Source organism: Alligator mississippiensis, chromosome 11 (assembly GCF_030867095.1).
Source record: "Alligator mississippiensis isolate rAllMis1 chromosome 11, rAllMis1, whole genome shotgun sequence".
Lineage (NCBI taxonomy): Eukaryota > Metazoa > Chordata > Crocodylia > Alligatoridae > Alligator > Alligator mississippiensis.
The window spans coordinates 11,884,684-11,896,960 of NC_081834.1; the positions used below are offsets into that span (position 1 = coordinate 11,884,684).

Below are 12,277 nucleotides of genomic sequence, written 5' to 3' on the forward strand. Positions count from 1 at the left end.
AAATTGTGAGGAAGAGTGAAGTGATGTAAGGTCCCCTGGGAAGGAGAGGCCAGCAAGTGCCATGCATGTGTGAGCTCACAATTGGTTGTGATGGGGAGCATGCACACAGCAGGGGTGACCATCACATCCACTCTAAGAGTCTGTCCCTGGTTACAGTCACTGTGAAGATCCACGGCTGACATGAAGTAACCAGGTCGTCTCTCCAGAACGAAACTTTTGGGGCTCGTATACACATGCAGGGAGGCTGCTCCGACCCGCTGTAATTACAGTGCTTCAGAGCAGACTCGATTAATGGAGTCTGCTGGAGCACGGTAATTACCACGCTCCAGCAGATTGCAGCGCCACGTGTATCAGTGTCCCCCTACTGAAAAATGGCGATGGGGTGCTTTATACTGAAGCTTGTTCAACGATGAACTTTAGTTCAAAGCACCCCGCTGCCATTTTTCAGCATGGGGATGCTGATACATGTGATGCTCTGAGCACTTTTAATTAGCTGTGCTAGTCCAAGAGGGGGACTGCCTCTTGGAGCATGTCTATAAATACCCTTTGGTTCTAGGGAAAAACACAGCATCACTTTCAGATATTTTTTTGGAGAGCAGCATTTTTGAGGGAACTGGACTTGCTCCCATTATTCCTCTCCTCAGGGGTATCTGAGCATCATGCTGCATCTACTGCCAGGGAAAGGAAATTCTCCAACAGGGTCCCAAAAAGGGGGGGGGGGGGGGGTGCTGGACTGGCATGATTGTGCTGTCACTGCCTACTGTATCAGTCCTGGCTTAAGACATGAGTGCAGATCAGTCTTTGGGTGGAAGCAGTCCACACAGGTTCAGCTGGGTGGTGGACACCCTTGTCCAGATAAAGGTCTCTTGGTTGCTTTCCATCTGGCACATCTCCAAACAACCCCTTGGGGATGATGACATGGGATCAGTAACTGGGGGGTGAGGGGTCAGATCTAGAAAGCGACATGCCTGAATACACTTCTGCACCACACAGCCACCCAAGGCTTCCTCAAGTGAATGCTCCAGTGCCCTCTTCAACCATGCTGTGGTACTAGGAAGAGGCTAGATGTGTTTGGTTTCAGTGCAGTGTCTCCACCCACTGAGTTATACCCAGTGGCCTGATGTGCACATGGTTCAGTGAAGGTTGCAGTGATATGCCTACAACCCATCCCCACTGTACCTCTGTGGAAGCCAATAGATGAAATAGCCCAAAAAGTAAAAGGCTGACCCAAGCCTTTCAGCCCATTGGTCTAGTATGGTTATGGCCTGCCTGCCTCGATAGTCAGCATCACACAAGGAAGAGATGATGTTAGTGTTGCATGCAACTGCCAGGTACCCATTTACAGGTAGGTCAGCTGGGGGAAGGTTTGGGATGAGGCCTGAACTACTCTGTTATATAAGGAATATAAAGAGCCATCAGGTATTTGAATCAAGTCCTTCTGGCAGGGAAGTTGGGCAGTCAGTTCTGCTATGCGCATTAAGCATTCAGGTTGTTATCATGACATCTGTGCATGTGAGACCGAAGGAGGGAAGCTGCTCTGTTCCACAGAGCTGTCCCAACCTTTGCAGAATATGCACAAAACCATTTAAACACAGGCCTGATGTTGCAAAGAAGCATTGCAATGTCGCAGAACCATGGTACACTGCCCCAGGGGGGACTACCCACTCCCCTGAAACAAGATGAGAGCCCCTGGTCCAGGACCCCATTGGGATGAGATAGTACTAAAGATGAAAGCAGCTGAGGGCAAGAGGGAAAAGTATTACCAAGGAGATGAAGCATCAGATTTACAAGCTATACCAAGCAATCAAGAAACTGGAGATGCCTGTAGGTTGGTTTATGGTGCCCTCTGCTGACAAAAGAGTTACATTTGCAGTGAACATTTACATTAAAACCAAAGGTTTCTTTCCTTCTGGTAAGAGCTTATCCATTTATTTATGAACATTTAACCAGGCCATAAAGACAGCTTGAAAACATTTTGACAGGGAGCTGCCACACCACATCAGACTGCGGGTCTACAAAGAGAAAAGCATTCTCCTTCCTAGCTTCTTTTTAATGCATTTTGTTTTTCTCCTTTCCTGCTGTAAGACCAGAATGGCCACATCCACATGAGCGAGGACGTTTGCTTTCCTGGAGACAAGAAACAGCGGCACACCTTGTGCTCCTGCAGCTTGTCCCCGGGGAATGCCTGTGCCATGTGCCCTCTGGCATGGGGCAGGTTACTCCGGGTCGGGTAGGGGATGCTGGGGCTAGCTCTGTGCTGGCCCTAGCAGCCTTACCTGGGATCCTGGGGGCTTCCTGGGTTTGTTTTTTCAAAGGGCTGAAGCTGGGGTGGGCAGGGCAGCCATGGGAGAGGCTGGGGAACCGGGGGTGGGGGAGGTCAGGGGAGCTTCGAATCAATTCAGACCTTTTAATTGGTCCCCTGATTCAATTCAGATTCAGCCACTGAATCGGGCCAAATCTCCTCCGAATCAAATCAGCGCCCAAAGCTTCGCACAGCCCTAGTGCTTAGAGCAGGGGACCAAAACCCCTTTGTTTCTTGCCCAGTTCCACCTTATTGGGAGACCCAGGGCACACTCCTGGGGGACGCTCATTTTCTTGTCGTCATGCCTTACCTCGCGAGAGGTCCATCTTTGGCTTATGGAGTGGAACAAGCAGATTATATTTACCAGGCTTTTTGGGGTGGGGGAAAAAATCTCAGAAAAAAATCTGAAATCTTTTCCTTCCATTCTAAACCTGTCCGGATGCATCAATAAAGTGATTCAAAACAGAAATATCTATCATTTCAAATCTATGGAGGAGTTACTTTTTTGGAAGAATTACTTCCCTTCCTTGTTTTTCATCCTAAGGTTCTTTGCCAGTGGGTGAAAAATAAAGGAAAATAATCTGAACTATTTTTGTTTTGAATAATGATGAAGGGAAGTGGAATACTGTCACTGATACAAACAGCTTTTTAAATTAAAAATGTAATATAATTATAAATTATTATGCACCAGTGCCAAATAAGACAGCTTTCTGTTGCTAAGGCTTTCTGGCATCCTGGCAATACTTATGACATATTCCTGGGAGGATTTCTGCTCAGCACAAACACCCCAATTCTCCCACATGCCATGTAATCTTAGGTCAGGCAAATATTTACATTCTGACAAACAAGCAGACCTGCTAACCTGAGTAATCTCACTGGTTTTAGGGGTGTTAAATTCACATGCTCAACTGAAATAATAAATTATTCAAATGACTCAGCTTTGGAATAAGGACATTTTCATTATCCATTGCCCCCTTTCCCCATCTCCCCTCCCTTTTTCCTCTCAGATGTGAGCCAGGTTCATGCACAGCGCTAATGCATGGTAAAAAGGACTCTGCTGTCCGAATCAATAGCATCTCTACGGCACTCTATGAATGGACATGTGTATAAGATCGATAACTGCTAGAAACATGAGTAGGGTGTAGGGAGGGAGCCATAAGCCAGTTGCACTGTTCTTTCCCCAGAAGTGGTTGGTTTCCAGACAGCACCAGGGGAAGCTTTCTTGGTATCCTGCTTTTACTCTAAGCTAGAGAGACCAGCAAGTAGCAACAGGCAGTTCATCCTGCATGGCCCAGCAAGTCCTCAGCCCCTCTGATGAGACTGCATGCAGGCTAGCTGATGTCTGTCGGTGGAAACCTCTCCGCTAAGAACTGGGCTGATGCTCAGCAGCCACCAGAAGGGAACTGCATCCAGGCATCCCTACCTGTTCTCATCTGGCATCAAGGTGAAGTGAACCCTACTCAGGAGTGCAGCCCCACTACAAATGGTTACACACTGGAGCCATACCTACAGGGGAAGGAGGTTACTGAGCAGACGCTGCTCTCACACTGCTTCATGCAGGTTACATCCTAAATCAGAAGGAGCATTAGGCCATTAGCATGTTCATATGGCACCAAAAGCCATCTCTCTGGCTGGCAGGCAGGCTAACTAGCATTAGTGATCATGAGCCTTTCTGAAGATGCTTGCAGAGGCAGCTCCAGACACTGCAGTCCTTGTTTAGGAAGCAACCTCTGCAGGGCATTGCAGTGTTTGGCGAAGTCACTGCCTGGCACAGGATGTTTGCTGGGTACACATATCCTGTTGGACCCAGGGACTGGGTGGTGTTTTAGAAGCGGATGTCAGCAGATAACAATGCAGTGTTAATACTCGTCAGCAGCAACTCAACTGTAATTCTCCTTACTTGTGTCGATGAAGACAGCATCCACGTAGATTTTGGTACAGAAGGAGCCCAAGATAAATCCACAGGCTGGTCCGAATACCAGCATCGTAAACAAGATCCCTGTAAGGAGACAGAAGAGACAAGAGGGGAATTAAATGCGAGGCACTCTGCATTTAGTGCACATGGACATCAATGGTAACAATGTGGACTGGCTTCCTTTACTTGGGGCAAGGCATGTTATGGAGCACTGCAATGTCATCATGGCTCGGGCTGAGATATTATGGAAGGACTTTTACCCTCCAGGGCATAGGTGACTGTTAGGGGGTGCACGGGGGTGCACGTGTCCCCCCGACGGGGCTGGTGCCCCCCTGATGGCCGACACTGATGCTGTCAGTAGGGCTGATGCCCCCCCAACAGGGTCAGTGGCTTCTGCGGGTGCCCCCCCAGATTCAGGAGGCACCAGCCACTCATGCTCCAGGGGTGCGGTTTGAGAGTGCACCGAGTTGGTTACTAAACAAATTTGCCCAAGGCTAGGCTGGCTGGGTCACTCCCAAGGGTTTGGTGATTCAAACACAGGTCATGAGAGGCACAACTCCTCACCGGAGGCAGATTTGCCCAGGGAACTCTTCACCTATGCCCAGCCAGGCTACGATTCTGCCCCATACCAGAGGACTTGAGAGCTTTCGGCACTGGACCCAGCCCTTCCCTGAAATCCTGCTCTGCTACAATGTGCTGTGGGCAGATCCCTGCAGAACTGCAGAAACCCTCCCTCAAAGTTGCAAACCCCCTCTCCATAAAACGCTCACAACACACCGAATCTGTGAGGCCACTCATTTATGGCCCCTTGTCTCATCTACTGAGATGCCTGAAAAGCACTGCCAGTTGATGATGGCTAGGCAAGTAGATGAGTGGAGACCACTGCTACTGAGCTATTCATATCTCCTTTAAGAAAACAGCTAGAAATATTTATTTGCACAATCGTTAGGGACTAGAAATAGGAATTTTGCATAAATATCACACATCTCGAGTGCTGAAAAAGTAGATGCCCCTGAAACCCATCACTTCCTTCCTGAAAGCCACCATCTTCCTTCACACCTAGAGGTGCCCCAGCATCCTACTGTTCAAATGGGACTGGGGAGCTTGTCTCAGGGAGACAAAATGAACCCTAGTTGTGGCCTAGTGAGGCTGGTTTTATCATGTTAGTGAGGCTGGGATGCTTCCCCCACGTTGAGCTCTGCATATCAAACTTACACCACAGTTTGGCAAACATCTCTTGCTCCTCTGTAAAATCATCTGCATGTGCTCCCTGTGGTCACCTTGACATACTGAAGATTTGTAATGCACTTCAGCATGTAACCGCGGCCTTTCAGTCTTTTTGTCTAAACCCATCATTTAATGGACCTGCATTTTCTCAGTGTGGTTCAGCAATCAGAGAATCCATCAGAGGAGGTGAAAAAAAAAAAAAAAAAGAAAGCAGTGGTCCTTTAATACCCTGACAGAAGAGGATTTGACTGGAGGAAAACCACGTTCCCTGGAGAAAGCCTCAGCAGGCAGAGTATGTCTGGTCAGAAATAACTTCTTCCTAATAGTTACCACTTGGGTGGTACGTTAATTCCTTCCAGCATGCGGTTTGGCTTTAGCAATGGCTGATGGCACTGCGTGCAACTCAACAGTTATTCCATCCTGCCTCATGCAGGCAAACACAGCTTGCTAACACCAGAGCAGAAATCAATAGCAGCAGGGGGAGAGAGAAAAAGGGAGAGGCAGGGGAAGTTTCAGAGGACACTTCATAAGTGATGGGAAAGAAAGAGTGGCTTGTGGCTACAGCCCTGGCCAGGGACTTAAGAGATCTAGGCTCAGGGCCCTTTTCTATCAGAAACTTCCTTTGTGACCTAGAGCAAGTCAGTTGGGTTTGTCTGCGCTGGATCTGACACATGTGGCTGCAACACGGGCATGAATCCCCAACTAGAACAGGTACCAAAAGCAGGGTGGATCTGGTGGCATGCGTGTCCCCTGAGTCCTGGGGTCCTGTCAAGCCTGTCTGGGGGCATGGGTGTCCCCTGATTGAGTCCCGGGGTCCTGTCAGGCCTGTGCTGAAGCCTGCCCATCACCTCTGTACTGCAGGTGATCCTAGTGAATTCGACGTAAGCAAGTAGTTAGGTCAATCTCAATGCAGATGTACTCAAGAAGGGGGTTTTCAAAAGCTTGTTCTGCTCCGAAATCCAGTGGAAGATCCACGGGGCTGATGGGAGGGCACATGCAACAGAGAGCGCGAGGGGCCCAGGCACTGTGCGGATGGGAGGGAATCTATGTCATGGAGCCAAAGGGGCAGGAAAGAAAACTGCACTGAGTGGGAGATGTGGAAGAAAAAGGCAACTTGCTATTAGTGCAAAAATGCCTGAAGGGAAGCTGGCATCATGGGAGAAATGGGGGGGAAGCTTCTCTGGAGTTACTGGGGAGCCAGTGGGGTTGTTTGCAGATGGCAGTGACACTGGCGGGGGGTGAAGGTAGAGGAGGAAAGAGTCACTCTTCTCACAGTAGGAGGAGAGGGGTGAGGACAGCTGGAGCAATCAGCTTGGATCCATGTGAAGAGTTGTGCTAGCACAGTGCCATTAATGAGGCACATTCATGGTACTCAACATGTGGACCAGAGCTGGCCTACAAGGCCATGTCATCCAGTCCACAGGTATGTAAATTTGGCAGAGGGGGAGCACTGGCAGAGCTAATGGCTGGTCCCCTTCTGCCAAATACACGGACTCAAGGGATCCCTGTGGGCCGGATGACGTGGCCCTGTACACTAAATCACAGCAGCACACGGTGAGGCCAGTGAGTGGGGTCACTCTGTAGCCAGGTCTGCTGCATGCAGTCAGGCTGGATCCAACTCACAGGGTCCATGGCCATGCATGAAATTGGGCTGGTGCACCAGACTACACCCCCGTACCAACCCTACAGTTGGGATCTGGCCCATGGACCAGCCCTCCCATGGCACTGGGAGGCTGAGCACCGCTGAGCTAGACAATTCTTAGACAAAAATTGTCCTTGACATTACTGCTTGTCCTAGGGGCTCTGATGGCCACATGGCCTTTATGCCCTCTGAGAGCCCAAGGTATGAATACACAACATGAGAAAAAAACCACGCAAGGTGAGCAGGACTGAGCATGAACAAAATAGTGAGAGAACCTGACTGAGAGTGAAGCTAAATCCCATTGATATCCTGAAGCAGCGCGTGGGCCACAGACTGCCAGGCATGGCCCTAAGCTGCCTCCCAGTACATTTCAGACTCTGGTGTCTGGGACTGCAAATGTGCAGGACAATCTCACTAGCAGGCACTTTGCTAACTGAGGAATACTCCCCACGAGCTGGCAGGAAGCTCCTCACCTCAGTGCTAGAGTGAGGCTTCCCATGGCTGACCTTGGTCTCCATGTGCCTTAGCGGCGTACCACGCACATGCTAGACAGCATCAGCACCCATTCAAACTAAACTGCAAGGCCCCAAAGGGAACGAACAGAAGGAGTGAGTTTTGCAATGGTGCCCAGATTTCAGCAGTGCATGCGAGCACAGCACTTCATCACTGGACAAGGCCCAGTGGCCTCACAGTCAGCAGCAGCAAAGAGCACATGCATGCATCGACCCACGTAGTGTTGAACGGTAATAACTTATAGATATGCTGCTCTAGGAGAGTGACAACAGCTGTGCTAGACAACAGCAGTGTAGGCAAACTCAGATAACACGAGTCCTCTTTACATCACACCCCACCTATTATCACAGATTTCATTTCAATTTCTGAATACTATACTATAGCAGCGTCAAACATGCAATGCCACTCAATGTTGTGGGGCAAGAAATGAGTGGGGGCAGTGTGAAATGGTCTGTACACCCAGCGGCAGGGAATATGGCCCACCCAAGGAACTCAGTTTGACACCCCTACCATACATCAGAGTGCAAAAACCCTTACCTCCATGTATTGTGACTCTGGATATTGTCAAAAACCGAAGCAATCTTCATTGGGTATCCTACACTGTTCATTGCTATTCAACAATGTTCCAAAGAGGAGTTGGATAGCAGACAATTCCTGTCAAAGGAATTTGCCTTGTTGAAGAAATACATGTAAACACCATGCCATTCTCTGCTGCTTGCTTTAAATCCTAAAACAGGCTGGTCAAGGGCTTGCCCAGGACCTGGGAGTGTGGGGTACTAGCAGGGCCCAAGCACAGCTTGTCCACAGATTTAGTGTCTCATGTGATTTCATCACGGTCAAACTCCATAAATGCACAAGTAGTTACACAGTATGGTGACTTATAGAGCTTGTTCATGACACTCTTGGAAAAAAAAAGACAAAAAATGAATGAAAGGTTCAGAATGGGCCAAGCTCAAGGGTTATTTTGCACTCGAGCAGCATAGCCCTTGAAGGAATGGGCACTTGGGCTGAGGAAGGAGTGAACTTTGTCTCTTGGAGTATTTCAATACAGGCATGAGTCCTCACTACTACTGTGCCAGATGCTTTGAATGCATGAACCTGAACCACAGCTTGGTTTAGAGGACTGTACTGGCAGAGCGTGGGTTAGAAGGAAAGAGCTCAGGAGGAGGAAAGACAGTTCAGCATATGAAGGAGAAGGGGCAACTTGCAAAGAATAGAGAGACAATGGGCCTCCAAGAGCTGACCGAAGGTGCTGCGAGGTTTGTGGCTGTTCTGTGTAAGGGCTGAGGACTCAGGTGTCCTTTAAAAGCAAAAAGATAAATGTGTTTAAAAAGATCTGACATTGTGTGTGTGTACATCTACAGGTGTGAGAGGGGGAATATGTACAACCTTTTCCCATCAGCACCTTATATATGATAGATGTACCCCTTTTTCACTGAAGTATTTGTCTTACTGCCCTTCAGAAACAAAACCAAGCCAAGATATTAAAAACTTCCAAGTATTCTGTGTTAGAAACAGACGCCTGGAAGATCCTCTTGACTCTAAAATTCCCCACTAGAGGGAGCTCGGGAATAGGATAAAGTGTTTGCTAAAAGGACTGGGAACTACAGTATTTTACAAGACAGTAAATTATCTTTTCACTCCCCAGTTATCAGCATAAAACAAAGCAAACACATTCATTTAGATAAATTGTGGTTTCACTTCCCTTAAAGTGGCCTTAAAACAAGGCCGCAACAGGTTCTCCTCACCTCTCCCTCTAATTCCATGTAACGCCCTCAAAGTAATGACAATACAATAACAATACCTTTTATTTTAAATGGCAATAGTTTGGCTGGACACACTGTGTAATTTGTGTAATTACACTATTGTAATTACACTATCTGTAATCCTGAAGGATCCCCAATGGGCCCTGCCGTGACAGCTTTGCCACGGTGATCCATGGCAGAAATTAAGAGTGTGCAATGATATGCAACAGCTTGGGACAGACCATGAACACAGCACAGATGAAAGTCCTGGGTGGACTTTAGAGGAACAGATATGCCCAGGGCAGCCCTTCCCTTCCAAGAAATGCCTCATGGTCCTTATTCACTTTCACTCCTTAGGAACTTGCTTTCCATCTTGCCCTCCAGCAACACGGGCATCAGGAGGAACAGGGTCTATTTGCAGACAGCCTTGAATCAACCTCCTCCCACCTGCTGTGGATACAAAGGCAGGGCAGAACTTGAGGCCACTTTAACCTGCAGACAGAAACGTGTGCTTTGAAGCAGGCAGCAATCCATCCTCAAGAACAAAGAGGGTCAAACCCATGGCAAAACTCCCACTTGGAGCGACAGGAAAGGCCTGGCCGAAAGCCTGATTTCAGCCTATTTCCTTTGGTTGCTCCTAGAGTTGGTTTTGCTCTTCTAACTTAAACTTTCCTCTGGCTGCTAAGGGCAGTTCACTTGGGGGCTATCATCACCCACCCACCTCTATGTTCAGACTCAGGTTTCGACGCACGAATCTTCCTTGAAGGGCGAGCGTCTGGCCACTGGAATAGCTCTGCCTGCCCCAGTTTTCTAACTGGTACTCACATATTATGCACCATGTTTAAAGAGGGGGTGGGTGATACTCTTACTAAAGCCCCACTGTAGAGCAGGGTAGAAAAACAGTTTTCTCTTCCCTGGAAAACTTTCGAGGTTGCAAATAATTTTTCCAGCCCAACCTGAGAAAGAGTTAAAAATGCAAAGAACATTCACGAACTCCACAAGACAAGAAGTTTTCCGGCAGGGTCAAGCCGATCCTCTTGTGCTGGTGATTTCATTGTTTCATAGTTTCATAGTAGTTAGGGGTCAGAAGGGACCTGAATAGATCATCTAGTCTAACCGTCCGCCACTGGTTGGAGCACACGCTGGGATCACACGACCCCAGACAGGTGTTCGTCCAACCTCTTTTTGAATTTACCCAAGGTAGGAGCGAGGACCACTTCCCTAGGAAGTTAGTTCCAAATCCTAGCTCCAGATCCAGATCCTTGAAGCGTTTCATTTCAGTTTTGACTTTTACATGTTCATTTTTAAGAAATTATAATTACTATACATTTTGACATCAAAAGCCATTAAAAATCAGAAGAAAACACATTTTTAAAAATGGCAAAGTAGGTGGTTTCAATCATTTTGACCCCCCCCCCAAATCAAAGTCTTTCTGAAATGAGAAACTCAATAAAAACCGTGCACAAGAATGGCTTCAGTTTGGACATGTCCTAATAGGAACGTGCTTTGGATTGAAAATCTCCTAACCAGTTCTAGTCAGGAACAACAGAACACAGCACTCGGGTGGCATTTTTTCAATTAAAGATCTCAAAGTATCTTGCAAAGGGGAAAGGAGGGGGAATAATGAGAAGTATTATCTTGACTGCATGTTAAGAGGAAACTGAGGTGCAGAGAAGTGAAGAAAGTTGCTTGGAGTCACACAGCGGATGGGTGGCACTGCTGGAGAATGGCCTCCATTGAACGAAGGGATTTCAGCATCACCATGAAACAGAGACAGCCTTGGATGAGCATGGCCACACAGCAATGGCTGAGGGAGATGGGGATCTTTGCCTGCAGTGAGAGTCAGAAGGAAGGCTTGCTGTGATTTCCTGGAAGGGGTTCACTTTGGGCAGTGACTCACAGCAAAGATCCTGAAAGCAAGATGCCAAGGTAAATGCTGCAGAGAGGGGCTCTGCTCCTGACCCCCTCTGCTCAGCATGCTGTTAGAGGACCTGGTCTGCACTGGCTTCCAGCTAGAGATCAGAGGGGGAAAGGCAGTTAAATTGCATGGTCCTGCTGCACAAAATGCAGAATAAGAAGTCACTTGCTTCAAACCCATAAAGAGGCCAGTTCCTCTGCACAGAGGAGCGTGAGCCTCGCAAGAAGGAAGCTGGTCAGGGCAATGGTGGGGGAGACACAGCTGTGATCTCTCCTGGGAAGCCTCAGCAGGAGACTCACCTGCTGCTTCACTGCTCTGGCAGCTGCTTCACAGGAGGCTGGAGTGGAGGGACCCCAGGTTGGACCCCGGACAAAAGGGGAGGGGAGATGATTGTATTTCAGAGCCCTGCCAACAAGCAACAGGTGTGCTGCAGGTGAGGCGTGCCAGGAGGGCAACACACTTGTACCACAATGCCATATAGGAGGGGACAGGGCAGCATCTGCCAGCAGACCAGAGGTGACTCTTGTTGAGATGAACAAGAGCCTTGTGGAAGTGACCCTTGTCGCTGATCCGCACCTGGCTTTTACCCAACTGAAACCTTTTTTGGTGAAAAATCAAGACAAAATTACTTTTTCTTAACATACCCACAGGTCCACAGCTATATGGTGGGTTGTATATTTTTTGGATTGTTCCTTACCAAGCGTGGAGATAAGGGGTCTTGACTTAATCAGGGAGCGCCTTTCGGCACACACTTCACTTGAATGATCAAGTGAAAAGGAGCCTGCCACGTGCCTAAAATTTTCACTCCAGTGCTCTGCAGCATACAAAGGCCATCAGCAGGGAACAGGCCTGCCCCAGGCAAGAGACTATGAGAAAGAAAAAACGAAGAACGGGGTTGAGGAGCGAGATGTCACCGCTGGGACGATGAGGTGTCACAGGAGGAAAATAAATACAGAAACAGCTGCCTTTATTTAGCAAGGATCCCTCAGTTGTCAGCAACCTTTTAACATGCTTG

At 48.3% G+C, this 12,277-nt stretch overlaps 1 protein-coding gene across 1 annotated transcript in view; it reads right to left on the reverse strand.

Moving 5' to 3' along the window:
- The window catches only part of SLCO3A1 (solute carrier organic anion transporter family member 3A1), a 213,656-nt gene that overhangs the window by 50,202 nt on the left and 151,177 nt on the right, over window positions 1–12,277 (reverse strand). The window contains exon 3 of the mRNA XM_006273738.3: window positions 4,203–4,301. Coding sequence (XP_006273800.1) covers window positions 4,203–4,301 — 99 coding nt within the window. The remainder of the gene's footprint in view (window positions 1–4,202; window positions 4,302–12,277) is intronic.